Consider the following 19,311-nt stretch of genomic DNA (forward strand, 5'->3'; position numbering starts at 1 on the left):
GATCGGAGGGCGCTCTTCCGCTGCTTCGGCGCGCGCCCGTCACTCTCGGGCGCGCGCCAGGCTACTGCTGCGGCACAGAACGGGCAAATGCTCGAATAAACTGTGCCGCAGCAGTACATACTGGGTATTTGCTCGAATAAAGTGTGTCGGTGCAGTACCCGGTTGTACTCCTCACGCAGGCCAGGATCGAGTAGTGGGTTGGCCATAGGCAGTTCGTTGGTTTCTTTCAAGTATGCCCTGATTACAACTCGCACTATGTCGGTATTGGTTCCCAGGATGATTGGGTACTTGCACTGCTCTTGTGGTTCAGGGCATACCATGGCTTCTATATGCATGGGGTGTGTCTTGCCGGTGTTCAGTTAGACTATCTCCAATTTGACCTGCACGATCCCATCAATGGGGTAATCTTCATTGCTCAGCTCCCTCACCTTCATGTGCTCTGCGGACCGCAAGGGGCGATGAGTAAGGTGTTGATAGTAGAATGTTCGGTATATTATGGTCACCTGAGATCCGGTGTCCAACAAAGCATATGCGTATACTTCCTCTAGCAGGACCCGCACGATGGTGGATGGACCCACCCGACTGTATTCATCGAAGGGTGAGACTTCATCCCTGGGGCTGGGTCCACGAGGAGTATCGTCGGATCCAGGCGGAGTTTCAGAAATTTCGGTCCCTGCTGCCCGTACATAGCTGCACTTCTACTACTGGGAAGTTCTTCGTCTGGGTTTCCTTGTTCTGGACAGCCCCGGGAGAAGTGGCCCTTTAGCCCGCAGCCATAACAGATGATTTCGCCACGTTCTGGGCGAGCCTTGTATGCGGGAGAGGTTCTTCCTGACGGTCTGGATTTGGCAGAGGTTGTCCTGGGTGGAGCTTCCTCGTCCCGACTTGGAGATTTCTTGACATGACAACAGAAGTTCCCTGGGTGTCACTCTTGGGAGGTTCTTTGGTCTTTTTGGGAGCGTGTAACCTAGTGTAGGCCTCATGACCCTTCACTTCTGCCAGCAGATCTTCTAACGTAGGGGGTTCACTTTTCAACAGCGAGCTTCTAATCATCCCTACAATATGGTGGGTGGGTGTAGCTCCCAGCAGGAATTGATCCCGCCGATATTCATTCACTTCAGAAGCTTTAATGGCATCACCAGCCCACAAAACCAATTGAATCCGGTTTATAAAATCTGATAGATCTTCTCCCTCCTTTTGGCGGAGGAGGTAGTATTTGGAAATCAGTTCACCCTTGTCGACCTCTCGTCCATAGATTCGATTGAGCGACTCCATTATCTGTGCTGCCGTGGCCTCCGAATGTTGATCCTTAAACATCTTTATCACAGTGGAGGCAGGAGGCCTTAGGCATTCCATGATCCTCTGCCTCTTCACATGGTTAGGGCACGCCCACTCGTCTAAGACCTGTAAAGTGTAATCCTTCCATACCTCGAAAGCCTCTTCCCCGGTAGGTGTAGGGATGACCCCAGAAAAGATTTTCAATTTGCGATAGGGTGACTGTAAGGAGGATTCAGGTTTGGCCGCTTCCAGTCGGTGTATGGCTTGGGCCAATAATTGTATATCTCCCATTTGACCGGAACCGGGACTGCCGACACTTAAACCACAATTATAATCGTATACGGTGCTGCGGTCATCCTCACAAAATCTCCCTGGGAAAATGGGCGACAATTTCATATCAACCTCGGTTAAGTTCGTATGAGAGCTGCTAGGCTCGGATTTTACAGGCATTTCAGGGTAGATGACGGGGCATCGGGAACTCAGCTCTCCCGAGAGCCACAAGGCGTTGGGGCCTTCATCTTCTGTTATAACATGTCCCACATTCACTAATACAGAGCACCACACCTTGTCGGCGTCTTTGCGGCGGCACAAGACTTTTTTTATTTTTAAAGCCCTCCGTAGGTTTGGATATTGTCTCAAGGCCACTTGCATGTCAGAGGAGGGAGTACCAACAGGGACTTGTCCCACTGCTAGCGTGTGGAGAGGTGGACTTGAATCTCCAAGGCCCATGCGTATACCATGCGTATACCTTGCGGGACAGCAAGGATACTACTGCGTACGCCATGCTTTAACTTAATTTGAACACTTTGACACAAAATAGTATAGGGCACCCCAGGTCTGCTCTCAGCAGCGCCTCCAAATGTAACGGGTATTCCCCCTACCCCAATTGCAGATAGAGTGCATGTGAGGGGGAACCTATATGTTACCAGGTGTGGTGCGTATACCTGCAGGTTCACAGGAGGCCTGAGCCTCCGCTGATGGGAACCTGGGGTGAATCCTCTGAAATCTTCCTTACAGCGCCTCCACCTTTGTAGGATTCTAGCAGTGTAGAATGTACCCCACACAGGACCCACATATATTAACCACATACACCAAAGGTATATATAACTCAGGTTTACTATATGCAGGTAACATCACTCAATACACATGCATCAACCTCAATGTCACCTTGTGACACTACTTCCCACAGTCCCCAATGTCATCCACTCCCACCTAGGAGTATATACCCTAGGCCCACTACCGTGTACCCCCACACTGTGTCCACAGTATACCCTTGTCCCATGGTCAGCGCTGCCACTATGTGTGAGTACTCTGTTGGTGCACTTATAATGATACCTGCCGAGTGCGACGGCACGAGTGCGATGGGCTTTAAAAGATCTTGACAAAGGGTCCGCCGATCTCCTGCACGACGTCCTGGTTTCCCCCCAGCGCGGGGATCCAGCAGGGGCGATCCCACCCTGGAGATAGTCCTGCTCTCTCAATGGAGTAGGCTTGAGCCCAAGCCTCTTTGCGGGAAGCGGAGCGTCCGCTGTGTCCCTAACTGCCAATATCACTAATGGGGCAGGAGGATCCCTAACCTAGGGCCTGTCCCTGAAGCACAACAAGCTATACTGGGTGACTCAGGACCTCACTAGGGCCTAGGGGCTGCTGGCCTAATGCAGCGGGTCACCGACCCCTGCACTCACCTCCTACCCCTAGTTCTTCCTGGTCTTGACTGCCCTAGCGTGGGCTGAGTGCGCGAAAATTATCAATCCCTGGAAGCAGGGGATGGCTGCAGTCCTATTGGCTCCCTGGCGTCATGGGTCTCCTTGTCCCTGTGCATGTTGGTGGTTGTAGTCCCCGTAGCACTCTCCCTGCCTGCCGTAGTCACGCTGCTCCTGCACATGCGCAACTTGTAATGGCCGCCGGAGCTCCAACTGCGCATGCGCGAACTCGCGCAAGATGGCGCCACGCTGCATGGCCGCTGCCGGTCCACACACAACTCCTGGCACCCACCGGACACTGCCACCGCTCCTAGGGACGCGCGCACACGTGCCCGCACTGGCCGCAGTAGACCCGGAGGTGAGCACCAGGGGGGGGTCAGACACTCAAAGGGGAACCTGGATACATCTGTTTTACCAGTTCTTTTTCCTCTCATCTCATCATTATTATCCTCTTGAATCTAGGCTTTCAAGAAACTGATAGCATCTCCCATTTTCTATCATCCAATACCTGTTTTTAAACAACATGATTTTCTGTATCTGAATGTAAACTGCTACTCCCGAGGAGAATTTATAGCCCATACATTGCAGAGCACCCTGTAATCAATTGTTACCATCTACAATGCGTGTCAACCTGATAGGTTTCAAACTTACAGTACACTAGAATCTTTTGGTTATATACCCCATCTACTGTATAATATTTCATAACAAGGTGATTATGATGTTAATCTGTACTTACATTTTCTCTGCCACATCCATAACTTGACAGTGAACATTTACCTGTAGCCACTGCTTCATTTAGTTATTTCATCATTTCCAATGATCGATGACAAATTGGGCAATTTTTTTCTTTTATATTGTTACCTAAGGGATAATTTTGCATACAAGCAGTGATAAAAATACTCATATGATATCTGGCGAAGACAATGGAGCATACTTGATCAAGTTTTTACAAGTCTTCAAAAGTGTACTGTATATTAGACTTTCCCAGAATGAATAATGTATATTTATAAGAACACTCTTTTTGTTTGATAAATATAAAATGTCACATTATGTTTCTCCCATTCAAAACAAATACAGCAGCATCATGATCCATCAGTTTCCTTACAGTGTTTGTGCTGAAAATTTTCATTTCCTTTGCAATTATTACTTATGCAAGCAAATAAAATATATTGCAGGTAATATAATAAAAAATATTCTTATACAACTATACAAATCTTGTAATAAAAATATCTTATAAAATAAAATAAAAATGCAATCATGGTTGTATTCAGTGGTTTGACTATGATTAACGTAGACAGAATATGTCACATGCAATCATTTTCAGCATTTTTTCGATACACGGTAATGAAATAACTTGGATTAAAAATGAAAAGCGAAGTCTACGACACATGCAATACCATTTACATTTATAGGATATATTTTATCAATGCTGTATGTGCATTGTTTACAAAGTTTAGAAGTATGCTCATAGCTGTGTGTGTTGTATGGTTGTGACAGATATTGTATGTTTCACACAGCATGAATGTGAGACAATAACAGTAAGTTATCTTTAATTCTATACATGTAGCCGGGCTCCCCTCTCTCATATTGTTGTGTTGAATGGGAAGGTTGCAGCAGGGCAGGGAACGCTCCGGTATATCGGAGGTTCCGCGACTTCAGGGCGCCGCCATGTTGACACTAGCGCAGGCGCAGAAGGTTGCGGTGCTGGCTAGGGAGCAGAGGTTGCGCATGTGCGGGCATAGCTGCCAAAGCCCGCGAAGGAGGAATAGTTCCTATAGGGTGGAGCGTAGGGGACTACGTGTCCCAGCAGCCACCACAAGACCATGTGACACCAGGGAACCAGCCGGGTGGTTGGGATATCGGAAGATAGGGTCGCACTGGCACACACGTTGCTCAGAGCTAGCGGGAGGAGGAAGGAGATGGAGCTCCAGGTGTAGGGAGGCACACAGCCCCTACCTAGGCCTCATAACCCGGCCCAGTTAGGCCCTGAGTCCCCGTAGCATGAGCGGAGGTAGGGATTGGCCCTAGACAGGTTCCGGTTTCCCTTATTGTGTCAGTTCAGGGACAAAGTAAGAGACAGTACATCTTTGGCAGAGGTCTGGGCTCAGACCTCTCTACAGTTGCTGCAGTCATCCGGGTGGGATCGCCCCGGGTGGCTATCGCTGTTTCCAGTCGCATCTGATCCTTTGTGAAGATCCTTGGCAGGCCCGGGTACTGGAATGCCTGGCAGGTAACCATCACCTGTTTAAAAGATTTACTCAGTGGCCTTAAGCAGTGATAATTGTGGTATGTCCCTTGATGTGCAAGTCCTGTTTAAAAGATTTAGTCAGTGGCCTTAAGCAGTGATAATTTTGGTATGTTTGAATATCAAACATATTTCCCCTCTCTTAACTATGTGCTGTTAATTGACCAACTGGAACAAGCTGATTTATTGGGGCGGGGGGAGGGTCCCGTGACTGCTTTAGATGTATAAAACACTTATTCCTCTTGCATTGGCAAGGAAGCATTGGCATCTTAAGAGTGATGCATTTAAAGTGATCATTTTAAGTGATAAATATAGTTAGACTATAGTTTGACTAGAGGTGACTGGGGACTGCATCCTTTCTGCAAACTCTTTTACTCAAGACAACAAACGGTAAGCTATTGAGATCACACTATGATCCCATGCTTGCTAACCTGCCTATTTCAACCCCCCACCCCATACCAACTTATTCACTGCAGTCTCTCCAAAAACTGACTGCACAATACACTGAAACCCTGAATGACTCTAGAATTGCAATACAGCTAAACATTTGACAAGGAACAGGCACACACCTGCTGTTTAGTCTGCACACACTGACTCTGCTCACAACAGCTCCTTGCAGCACTGCCTACCTCTAGCATCATGAACCTGCTATGTATTTTAACTTTTTTCTTTCTCCTCGCCTCATGGAGATGTTACTCCCTCTATCCACTACAAACTCCTCCATCCTGGCCCACACCCAACATCACCATACACCCTGGACTACTCAAAAGCCTTTCACTATCTACTGAATGTTGGTGGAGAACTCTAAAAACCAGCACACCAACCACCTCTCCTCAAATGGCAAACATCACAAATCTACTTGCAAACAACTACCCAAATTTCTACTCATACTATTACTCTCTTTAGCAGGTGATATTGAACCTAACCCAGGTCCTCCCATTTCAGCTCTGTCCCATGCCCCTGAGAATTCCACCTTTAAATTCCAAAAAGTGCTATCTGTCGCCCATATAAACATCCGGAGCCTGCTGCCCAAACTGGATGAACTAAGGGCATGGTGCCTTATGCATAAACCCAAAGCCATCGTTCTTACAGAAACATGGCTATCCCCTAAAACCCCTGATGCAAATATCGCCATCCAGGGATACTCCATTTTTAGGAGAGATAGGTCAAAGAGAGGAGGAGGGGTGTTATTTTATATTGCAGACACATTACAATTTACACTGCTAAATTGCCCACCAAACCCACCCTCTTTTGAAATTCTAGTTGGCAAAATCTGCCTCCCCTTTTCTAAGCAAATCTTGCTTGCTGGCATCTACCGCCCCCCTCAAGCCCCTCTACAATCCCTGACTGATATCACCCAATTTCTTGGCTCCATTTCCTCTCTGAATGAGAAGAGTGAGCTGCTAGTTCTTGGGGATTTCAACTTCAATTGGCTTGACGCTAAAAACCATAAAATCCAGATACAACTCAAGTCACTTAACCTATCGCAACTCATTTCCCAGCCCACACGGATAAACCTGAATTCGCATAACCATTCCTTGCTAGACTGGATTCTCTCCTCAAACCCCAGCAGAATCCAATCCTCTGGCATCCTTCCTGATATTTTCAGTGACCATGCAATAGTGTACTGTGTAAGGAAAATTAAACCACCCCATTCAAGCCCTAAAGTTCTCCTCACTAGAACATTTAAAAACTTTAAAAACTTTAACCCACAACAGTTTCTGGATGACCTTACCAACTGCCCATGGCACAGAATTGATTTAATTCCCGACCCTGATTCTGCGCTCGACTATTTCCAATCTCAGTTCTTAAAACTCTGCGATACCCATGCTCCACTACGCAAAATAAGGGTACGGGGGGCCCACCTTCCATGGGTTACACCTGACCTTATAGCACTCTACCAGTTCAGGGATGCCTTGTGGAAAAGCTACAAAGTAACTGGCACTACCAAGGATCTCAATCACTACAGATGCATGAGGAACATGTGCACAAGGCAAACAAGGCATGCAAAAGCACAATATTACTCTGACAATCTCCACCAAAATACATCAAACCCAGCTAACTTCTGGAAGGTTATCAACAATATATTCCAGCCTCCTAACCATCAACAACCAAGTAATATCACTAAGGGGGATATTACTCTGACAAACCCCACTGACATTGCAAATGCATTCAATGATTACTTTGTGGGGTGTGCCACTAACTTATTAACGAAACGCAGCCCAAACCACAAACCTGAATCTCATCCTGGGAGTACCCCTATAATCCCACCCCCTCCCAACACTGCCCACAATTTTCAATTTGGCCCAGTATCTGAAGAGGAGATTACACAAGCGCTCCTCAAACTAAAACTAAGCAGCCAATGTGGACCTGACTTACTACAATCTAGGATCCTACGACTTGGTGCCCCAGCCATTGCCAAACCAATTGCTTCCATAGTCAACTCTATCCTGTCTGCAGGCCATATCCCTAAGACCTGGAAAACTGCCAGAGTTGTCCCAATCTTCAAAAGTGGGGACAAAAACACTGTCTCAAACTACAGGCCAATCTCAATTCTCCCAATTCTATCCAAAGTCATGGAAAAATATGTCCACTCCCAACTAAGCGATTTCTATACCAAAACAAATTTCCCTAGCCAATTCCAATCTGTCTTTCGTCCCAAACACTCCACCGTAACTACCCTGCTAAAAGTTTGCAATGAAATCCAGTGTGGAATGGAACGGGGACAACTCACTGTTGCAGTATTCCTAGATTTTGCAAAGGCTTTTTACACAGTTGATCATGCTATCCTGCTTAACAAACTCCAGAGCTCTGGAATAGGGAAGCATACTTTAAACTGGTTTCAGTCCTACCTATCAGGAAGATCCCAACATGTGTCCATCTCAGGCTCTAACTCCAACCCCCTGGATATCACCTGCTGTGTCCCGCAAGGCTCTGTTCTGGGGCCCCTACTCTTCTCAGTGTTCATTAATGATCTTCCCACAGCTTGTAAGGAAGCCTCAATATACATGTATGCAGATGACACAATCCTATATGCACACAGCCATAGCCTCTCTGACCTTCAACACATACTTCAGTTTGACTTTTTGAGACTCGAAAACTGGATTTCGCAAAACAAACTGTTTTTAAACACTGACAAGACTGTAACAATGGTATTTGGGACCAAGACTAAATTTGTAAAGCTTCCAGTGACTGAGCTCCTGATTAGAACCAACGCTAACACCACCCTAACCCCTGTCACTAGTTTTAAATACCTGGGCTTATGGTTTGACTCCCACTTAACATTCGGGATGCACATTGATACCCTGACAACCAAGACCTATGCCAAACTAGGGTTACTTTACAGGAACAAATCCTCCCTAAGTCTCCTGGTCAGAAAGCGCATCGCACAGCAGATGCTAATGCCAATTATTGACTATGGAGACATAGTATATGGCTCGGCACCTCAAACCCACCTTAGCAAACTTGACACCCTCTACAATTCAATTTGTAGTTTTGTTCTCCAATGCAACTACAACACACATCACTGCGAAATGCTCAAAGAACTAGATTGGTTATCACTAGAGTCTAGGCGCAAAGTTCACCTTTCCTGTCTTGCCTTTAAATTTTTCATGGGCAAGCTACCCAGCTATCTGAACAAGCTCCTCACCCCTACCACTTGCAGCACTTATCACCTGAGATCAGACTCCAAAAGACTGTTCATGGTCCCAAGGCTCAACAAAGTATCCGTACGTTCCTCCTTCTCCTACCGTGCACCCCAAAACTGGAACAACCTAGCAGAGACTCTCACATCCATCACCAGTTTAAGTTCTTTCAAATCTAAGGCTGTCTCACATTTTAACCTGGTCTGTAACTGTGTCATACGCTCATAATATATATTTTCTTTAACTGTGCATGCAATGTCTTGTATATAATGTATACCCTGTTCATTTATGTAACTGTACTTGTAACCATGTATGTATGTCTTTATTTGTATAGCGCCATAAAATGTACATAGCGCTTCACAGTAGTAATACAAGTCATATAAATAACAAATATAAATAACAGATCATGGGAATAAGTGCTTCAGACATACTGTAAAAGTAACATTAAGGAAGGAGTCCCTGCTCCGAGGAGCTTACAATCTAATTGGTAGGTAGGGAGAACGTACAGAGAAAGTAGGAGGGAATACTAGTAAGTGCGTCTGCAGGGGGCCAAGCTTTGTGTCATGTGTCCATGATTATCCAGTGCTACTCATATGCTTCTTTAAGCAGATGTGTCTTAAGGTGGGTCTTAAAGGTGGATAGCGAGGGGGCTAGTCGGGTATTGAGGGGAAGGGCATTCCAGAGGTGTGGGGCAGAAAGTGAGAAAGGTTTAAGGCGGGAGAGAGCTTTAGATACAAAGGGGGTAGAAAGAAGACATCCTTGAGAAGAACGCAAGAGTCGTGATGGTGCATAGCGAGAAATTAGGGCTGAGATGTAATGAGGGGCAGAAGAATTTAAAGCTTTAAAAGTGAGCAGTAGAATTGAGTGTGAGATACGCGATTTAATCGGAAGCCAGGAGAGGGATTTCAGCAGGGGAGACGCTGAGACAGATTTAGGAAAGAGTAGAGTGATTCTGGCAGCAGTGTTTAGGATAGATTGTAGGGGAGACAGGTGAGAGGTAGGAAGGCCGGACAGCAGGAGGTTGCAGTAATCGAGACGTGAGAGAATGAGGGCCTGAGTCAGAGTTTTGGCAGTTGAGTAACAGAGGAAAGGGCGTATCTTTGTGATATTGCGGAGGAAAAAGCGACAAGTTTTAGAAACGTTTTGAATATGAGAGGAGAATGAGAGAGAGGAATCAAGTGTGACCCCTAGGCAGCGTGCTTGGGCTACTGGGTGAATGATCGTATTTCAAATAGCAATGTGGAAGGATGTAGTAGGGCCAGGTTTGGGAGGTAGTATAAGGAGCACTGTTTTTGCCATGTTAAGTTTCAGTCGGCGGATGGCCATCCAGGATGATATTCCAGAGAGGCATTCAGAAACTTTGGTCTGTATAGCAGGTGTAAGGTCAGGGGTTGAAAGGTAAATTTGTGTGTCGTCAGCATAGAGGTGATATTTAAACCCAAAAGATGTGATTAGGTCACCTAGAGAGAGTGTGTAGAGAGAAAAGAGAAGGGGTCCCAGGACAGAGCCCTGGGGTACCCCCACAGAGAGATCAATAGAGGAGGAGGAGGTGTTAGCAAAAGAGACACTGAAGGTACGATGGGAGAGGTAAGAGGAGATCCAGGATAAAGCTTTGTTCCGAATACCAAGAGTATGGAGAATGTGAAGGAGAAGAGGGTGGTCCACGGTGTCGAATGCTGCAGAGAGGTCGAGTAATATGAGCAGAGTGTAATGACCTCTGTCTTTGGCAGCGTGGAGGTCGTCAGTTATTTTAGTGAGGGCTGTTTCAGTAGAGTGAGCAGTGCGGAAGCCAGATTGTAGAGGGTCTAGTACAGAATAGGTGTTGAGAAAGTGTAGCAATCGAGAGAATACAAGACGTTCAAGGAGTTTGGAGGCAAAAGGCAGGAGGGAGACAGGTCGATAGTTAGAAGGACAGGTAGGGTCAAGCTTGCTGTTTTTGAGTAATGGTATAACGGTTGCATGCTTGAAGGATGAAGGAAAGGTACCAGAGTAGAGGGAAGAGTTAAAGATCTGTGTGAGCATAGGGATTATAGAAGGAGCAAGAGGTTTTAGGAGATGGGAGGGAATGGGATCAAGAGGGCAAGTGGTAGAGGGAGAAGAGGAGATCAGCAGTGATACATCCTCCTCCGAGATAGCAGAAAAAGAGTCAAGAAAGACAGGAGGAGAGTTGGGAAGCATTGTGGGATGGGAGGAGGCAACAGATGGGATGTTCTGCCGTATGGACTCCACCTTTTTCTTAAAAAAGTCAGCAAAGTCCTGAGGTGAGATGGAGGAAGAAGAGGAGGCAGCTGAGGGTGGTCTGAGTAGAGAGTCAAAGACAGAAAAGAGATGGCGTGGGTTAGACTTGTGTGTGTTGATTAGTGATGAAAAGTAGGTTTGTTTAGCCTGAAAGAGGGCAGAGTTGAAACAGGATAGCATAAATTTGTAGTGAATGAAGTCTGCGAGCGTATGAGATTTCCTCCAGAGTCGTTCAGAGGAACGAGTGGAGGAACGCAGCATGCGTGTGTGGGAGTTTAGCCAGGGTCTGGGGTTAGAAGGGCGAGGACGGCAGAGAGAAAGTGGGGCATGAAGATCAAGAGAGGAAGATAAGGCAGAGTTGTAGTTCCTGACCAGGTTGTCAGGGTCTGAAGCAGAACTGAGAGAGGAGAGGGAGGAGCGTAAAGTGGAATCAAGAGCTGGGAGGTTAATAGAGCGCAGGTTTCTGCAAAAATGAGGGCGAGATGGAGATGGAGATGGAGAGAAGCGAGAGAGAGAAAATGAGATGAGGTGATGGTCAGAGAGAGGAAAAGGGGAAATGGAGAAATCAGAGAGAGAGAAGTTTTTAGTGACCATGAATTATTTGTTTTACTCTGTGCCCAGGACATACTTGAAAACAAGAGGTAACTCTCAATGTAGTACTTCCTGGTAAAATATTTTATAAATAAATAAATAAGTGCACGAACGAGTCATACTCTATTCACACGGGACATAGTGGCTGCGCAGTCACCCATATACATATCCATTATCTCACTTGACGGTGGGGGACATTCTGTGGGGATTACTGGACACGGGGTGGGATCACCCGGTGAAGGGGGAAGCGTCCTGCGAGACGCAGTAGATAGTGTCTCCTCTAGAGGGGGACACCTGTTGATATATATATATATATATATATATATATATATACTGCCTATGCAATATAGTAAAGTCATTCGTTTGTTTTATATGCTGAGTGTGTGAAGAGTGATATATGTGTCCTGCGAGGAACCACTCCCGCTCTGGCGGGAGCCATCGCAGGTGGAGGCGCTGCACCACATATAAGGTTATACATATTACGCATGCCCCAGGCTCTCCGTGGCGGAGGCTCAGACCCTGCGAGCCTACAGGTTATACAGCATATGGTAGCGGACTGTGTTCAATAGGAAACAGGGCAACATTTGGAGGCGCTGCTGAGTTCTTAGACCTGGGGTGCTCATTAACACACACACCGTACACTGCCTACCTTGGCTCTTCCCTCGCATCAGAGAGTGCGCGATTGGGCACGGCAAATGCATACGCCGCCCGCCGCATGGTGGCCGTGAGCCAAGTTCCTATGGCCTTACCCTTAGTGACATTGCAAATGGCCTTACGACAACTACCCGGTTTTTCCAAAGCCCGCCTGGTAGACGTTCTCATAGACCAAGACTCTAAGTGGAACACCTTGCTAGTTGATTGTCGCTGAGATTTGGTGGTCCTCGAGCCCGACATTCCCCAATACCTGCAGCTCCCCAACTCCCCGCCCGGGGGAAGCCCCTTTGTCTACCCACTTCGAGACCCCCCCTGGAGGGACTGGGTGACGACTGCCCTACCCCCACTTCCGTTCCCTATCCGGCTAGTGAAGCGAGTAGCTGTCACTCGGAATTTAGTTATCAAGGGTCCAGCGTATCAGAAGAAGCTGGACTGTGTAGGGAGATGCTGCAAAAGCTCAATGACAAGGTAGGCTAGCTAACGGCGCCACCCAGTTTACCCCCGTTAGTAGAAGCCCTCACTCTGGCCACCCACTCTCAAAATTACCGGAAATTGAAGGCCTTCTCCGGGACCCTTCCTGTCCCAACGGGGGAAGATGGGATAGACCCATGGAAGGAGCACACCCGAATTGTGATGGAAGAATGGTCATGTACAGACGCCGTGAAACGTCAACGCATCATGGAATGCCTTAAACCCCCAGCATCCACTCTGGTCAGTATTCATCGAGAGCAGCATCCTGACATGACCTCCCGGATGATGGTCGAATTCTTAACCGAGGCCTATGGTGTAACTGAGGATGATGGAGCCCTGTGGGCCAAATATTACGCCATCAACCAAAGGGATGGAGAGGACTTGTCTGCCTACATCCACCGGGTGCAAATAGCGTTAGGGCCTTTGCTTCACCATAAATATGTGACAGCCCCGCAGATGGATGAATACCTCCATAAGCAATACCTACGAGGATCCAGCCCTAACCACCCTATTGCAAATATGATTAGCAATAACCTCACTCACGGGAGCCCCCCCTCCTTCACCAAGTTGTTACAATAAGTCAAGGAACATGAGGGGCATCTAATGCTTCATTCCCCACCGAAAGGTAAAGTACCTACCACTCCCAAGAGTAAGGGAGGTAATGAGAAAAAGGAAGACCCCCCGGATAATCCGGGGCCCGAGCGACCCAAGTACGCGGGACGAAACTCGCCTCCGTACAATCGCCGCACTCCGCCGAGGGAACTGTCCTGTTACAAGTGCAGGAAGAAAGGACATAACTCCTATGATTGCCGGATGGGAGAATCTTGTGACCGGAGTCCCTCGGCCAAGAAGTTCACGCCTAACGCTATGGTCTGTGGTGTCTACGCTGCCAGCGGCGAAGACCCCGCTCCCAACCAAAGTGGCGAAGGTTCCAGGGACGGGAATAATCGAGTGGGACTGGTAGCTCTTATACGGGTGCTGGTAGATGGCATCTACTCTACTGTTGTTCTATAATCAACACCTCCAGAATCGACCCCTGAAGTCGGCTGAACATATCAAAGTAAGAGGGCTAAGTAACGAAGACTACCCCATCGTTGGCATAGTGACAGTGTCCCTGGAGATCCAACAGCTCAACACCGGAAAGTCCCATCCCATGAACGTAGACGCCCTTGTGTGCCCAGAGCCCAAAGACCTACCTAAGTACCCGATCATTCTGGACACTAATGCGGACATTGTACAAACAGTTATCCGGGCCTATTTGCAAGAAACCAATGAATTGCCCATGTCCAGTCTCCAGCTGCAGCTTGTCCAGACGGACATGGACCCCCCTCCTTTGGTCTCAGAAGAGTATGGACTGTTGTTCTGCGGCAGAGGGGGTTTAACCAAAATTCCCCCAGGGGAAATACAGAGGATGCCTGCCTGGTGCGCGTACGCTGACCGGGCGGGCACGGAACAGCTCTTTTCACTAGAGAGTACACCGGAGGAAGACGCTAACAGAGGATACCGGCTAGTACCGGAATTCCGGGATTGGCTGGCCGCCATCCCTCGCCGCATCTATGTAATGGTCCAGAATTTATCGCCCTTCACCATGGTCATCGACGCGGGACAAAGAATAGGGAGAATTTATCCAGTCAGCTCAGTGGACGAGGCTGTTCAAGTCAATGCCACCTGAGTGGAGCGTCCCTCCGTAGGGCTGGACTTCGATTTCGGCTCGTCCGGATTATCAGAGGAGTGGAAGGAGCGACTGCAGGCCCAATTGGAAGAGAGGTGAGATGTATTCTCTACCGGGGAGATGGATGTGGGGTGCAGTCGCAGTGCCCAACACACCATCCGGATGAACGATACAACTCCATTTAGTGAACGTTCCCGAAGACTTGCTCCTAGAGACGTAGATGATGTATGGGCTGTCATTCAAGAGATGGAAGAAGCAGGGATCGCTACGGAGTCATGAAGCCCTTACACCTCACCCATAGTGGTGGTGAGGAAGAAGAATGGGACAGTGAGGCTATGTGTGGATTACAGGACACTGAACAATCGTATGGTTCCTGACCAGTACAATCTTCCCCGCATAGAGGAAATCCTGAATGCCCTCAATGGGAGTAAATGGTTCAGTGTATTGGATCTCCGGTCCGGATACTATCAGGTACCCATGAGCCCTGGGGATCAAGAGAAAACTGCGTTCATCTGTACACTGGGGTTCTATCAATTTACTCGCATGCCCCGATGTATATGTGGGGCACCAGCCACCTTCCAACGGCTAATGGAGAAGACCTTAGGGGATTTGAACCCCCGAGAATGTCTGGTGTATTTGGATGACATCATCATCTTTGGGTGGACGTTAGAGGAACACAAAACTCGGCTCCTGAAGGTACTCGACCGGTTAACCCGAGAGGGGCTCAAGCTCTCTCTGTATAAATGCCGATATTGTCGGATGTCGGTGACCTACGTGGGACACATCGTGTCCGTGGAGGGGATTGCCACTGATCCCGCTAAAATAGAAGCCATAGTAAGCTGGCCCCAAACCGATAATGTAGTGGAGTTGCGCTCGTTTTGGGGGTTCTGCGGGTACTATCGCAGGATTGTGGAGGGATATTCCCGTCGGGCCAAAGCTCTCAACTGCCTCCTCAAGATATATCCTGAAGACACAGGTCGGAAGGCCACCCCTGCCCGACAGCCCTTCTGGGACAAATAGACCTCAGAGTGCGAACAAGCTTTTGTGGACTTGAAGCAGAGTCTGACAGCGGCCCCAGTGTTAGCAATCCTGCATGTGGACGCTAGTCTCAGTGGACATGGGGCGGTGTTGCATCAAAAGCATCCCGAAAGATTGCGACCTGTGGCCTATATCAGTCGCAGCCTGACGGCCAGTGAGTTGAATTACCCGGTGCACAAGCTCGAGTTTCTTGCCCTGAAATGGGCCATTGTGAACAAGCTCCATGACTACCTCTATGAGGTCACCTTCGAGGTGCGTACAGATGACAACCCTCTTACCTATATCATGACTTCAGCTAAACTCGATGCGGCAGGACATCGCTGGCTGGCCGCGCTCTTCAACTACAATTTCACCTTGAAATACAAACCGGGTCCCTTGAATGTGGGGGCAAATGCGCTATCCAGACGACCGGGGCTGGCCGTAACCCCCGACGATGATCAATGGGAAGAAATCCCGGGACCCGGGATGCGAGCCCTGTGCTGCACCGCAGCCATAGTGAATGATCAAGTCGCCTTCTCCGAAATAAGAGTGGATGACTCCCTAGGGTGCACGTCCAAAGCCATCCCGGAGGCATACAGGGACCCCAGTGGTATGCACGTCACCCCTGACAAAATCATAGCCTGGAAAGATATGGTGCTTTATCAGGTTCGCGACCCGGTAGCGGGGGCCACCCGCTATGCTATTCAGAAAAACCATCCAGATCTACTCAAACAGGCCCCTGGCGATGTGGGGGGCATCCTGATGCGGGAAGCAGATAAGTTCGAAATACGGGACAATTTACTATACCGAGTTGTAGAATACCATAACCACCCAAACAGGAGAATGTTACAATATTTGGTGTTGCGGTCCTTACATGATGAACATGGCCATCTGGGTGTCGACAAGACTTTTGGACTGAGAGATCGGTTCTTCTGGCCAAAAATGATAGAAGCCTTAGAGCAACACTGTCGGCGGTGTGTTCGGTGCATTCAACGAAAGACACTGCCTACCAGGGCCGCCCCAATGGGCTTTTTGAAAAGTACTGGTCCTATGGACTTAGTATGCATGGACTTCCTATGTATTGAACCAGATAGCCGGGGAATCTGCAATGTGCTGGTCATCACTGATCATTACACGCGATATGCACAAGCCTTCCCGACAAAAGACCAGAAAGCCATCACTGTCGCCAAGGTGCTCTGGGAAAAATACTTTATACATTATGGGTTTCTGCCGCGACTACATTCTGATCAGGGCAGAGACTTTGAAAGCAAATTGATAAGGGAATTGCTAAAGATCTTACACATTACTAAGTCCCGAACAACTCCCTACCGCCCGGAAGGGGATGCATTACCTGAACGATTCAATCGCACGTTACTGGACATGCTGGGTACCTTGACGGGGGTGAAAAAGGCTGAGTGGAGCAGACATGTGGAAATGTTTGCATGCTTACAACTGTACTAGACACGACTCTACCGGTTTCACAACACCTATTTCCTGTTGTTTGGGAGAGAGGCTCGACTGCCCGTGGACATACGTCTGAGAGTCTCCACTGATTGAGTTCATAATGCCACTCACTTCAGATATGTGCAAAGGCTACAAGAGAATCTGTAACAGGCCTATCAGCAAGCAGAAAAATCTACAGAAAAACTGAACACGGGGAATAAGAGACGTTATGATCACGAGGTGAAACATAGAGACATTCAGCCGGGGGACGCAGTACTTCTTCGCAATTTGGGAGTACCTGGGAAACATAAGTTGGCTGACCGGTGGAGAGAAGGGGTGTATGAGGTAGCGTCCCAAATGCCTGGCCTTCCGGTCTTTCGGATCAAAGACTCGGAGGGTCGGGTGAAGGTATGGCATAGAAATCATTTACTCCCTATTCCCCAAGTAGGGGTGAGAACGGTCTCGAGACCGGCAATAACATACAGCATGAAGACCCTCAAGAGGGAACCTCTCAAAGGGGCCCTCAACAGCGAGCATCTCCCGGTGGAGCTATGGGTAAAGGGCTCGGGGAGCAAACACCCCAGGTGGTGGCTCCGGAACATTCTACGTTGGACCCACAGAGCCCCTGTTTTATTCCCAGTAATGATCATGTAGAGACTGTAACTCCCACAAGGGAAGAGGCCGAGCCTCAGGACCATGATAGTCATTCTCCCGAGGGAGTGGCTGAAGAACCGTTAAGGCGAAGTCAGAGAAGCGGGCAGACTTCAATGAGGATGACCTATGTTCAGATCGGGGCACCCCATTATGAGGCTCAGCAGTGGGCTCGCAACCGAGTAAAATCAGTAATCGTGATGTTCAGTGAGATGTATGATCTGATCTAGAGTGTGGAGGGTGTCGTTATGTATTTATGCATTTTCCATTATATAATTGTTGTACCAGTTAAGGTTATCATCCAAGCGGGGATGTTGGAATCCACAGGGGGGAGGATGTAGCCGGGCTCCCCTCTCTCGTATTGTTGTGTTGAATGGGAAGGTTGCAGCAGGGCAGGGAACGCTCCGGTATATCGGAGGTTCCGCGACTTCAGGGCGCCGCCATGTTGACACTAGCGCAGGCGCAGAAGGTTGTGGTGCTGGCTATGGAGCAGATGTCGCGCATGCGCGGGCATAGCTGCCAAAGCCCGCGAAGGAGGAATAGTTCCTATAGGGTGGAGCGTAGGGGACTACGAGTCCCAGCAGCCACCGTGAGACCATGTGACGCCAGGGAACCAGCCGGGTGGTTGGGATATCGGGAGATAGGGTCGCACTGGCGCGCACGTTGCTCAGAGCTAGCGGGAGGAGGAAGGAGATGGAGCTCCAGGTGTAGGGAGGCACACAGCCCCTACCTAGGCCTCATACCCCGGCCCAGTTAGGCCCTGAGTCCCCATAGCGTGAGCAGAGCTAGGGATTGGCCCTAGACAGGTTCCGGTTTCACTTATTGTGTCAGTTCAGAGACAAAGTAAGAGACAGTACATCTTTGGCAGAGGTCTGGACTCAGACCTCTCTATAGTTGCTGCAGTCATCTGGATGGGATCGCCCCGGGATGCTATCGCTGGTTCCAGTTGAATCTGATCCTTTGTGAAGATCCTTGGCAGGCCCGGGTACTGGAGTGCCCGGCAGGTAACCATCACCAAGTGCACCAACGAGTCATACTCTATTCACACGGGACATAGTGGCTGCGCAGTCACCCATATACATATCCATTATCTCACTTGAGGGTGGGGGACATTCTGTGGGGATTACTGGACACAGGGTGGGATCACCCGGTGAAGGGGGAAGCGTCCTACGAGTCGCAGTAGATAGTGTCTCCTCTAGAGGGGGACACCTGTTGATATATATATATACTGCCTATGCAATATAGTAAAGTCATTCATTTGTTTTATATGCTGAGTGTGTGTAGAGTGATATATAAGTGTCCTGCGAGGAACCACTCCCCCTCTGGTGGGAGCCATCGCAGGTGGAGGCGCTGCACCACGTATAAGGTTATACATATTATTACCCGTGCCCCAGGCTCTCCGTGGCGGAGGCTCAGGCCCTGCGAGCCTACAGGTTATACAGCATATGGTAGCGGACTGTGTTCAATAGGAAACAGGGCTACATACATAATTAATAGTATGCCCCCATTGCAGATGGGTGAATTTCGGGTTGGGGGTTGAAATTCAAGCCCCCTCTTGAACTCCCGCAGTTTGGAATGTCAATCCCAAAGTGAAATTAGGCATTTCAGACCATTCTCTCCCTAATTTTCCTTCAAAGTCCTCCCCTGCATGCGTACTCCCTCCTCCCAACCCCAAGTTCCTGTTCTTGAGCATCTGCTCTCCTT

General features: G+C 48.5%; 1 protein-coding gene across 1 annotated transcript; it reads right to left on the reverse strand.

Moving 5' to 3' along the window:
• Positions 1-762: 762 nt before the first annotated feature.
• Positions 763-2,007, reverse strand: LOC142493367 (paraneoplastic antigen Ma2 homolog). Its single transcript, XM_075597733.1, has one exon. It carries the CDS (start codon positions 2,005-2,007, stop codon positions 763-765), a length of 1,245 nt encoding a protein of 414 aa, XP_075453848.1.
• Positions 2,008-19,311: the final 17,304 nt, after the last annotated feature.

This window comes from Ascaphus truei, chromosome 1 (assembly GCF_040206685.1).
Source record: "Ascaphus truei isolate aAscTru1 chromosome 1, aAscTru1.hap1, whole genome shotgun sequence".
Lineage (NCBI taxonomy): Eukaryota > Metazoa > Chordata > Amphibia > Anura > Ascaphidae > Ascaphus > Ascaphus truei.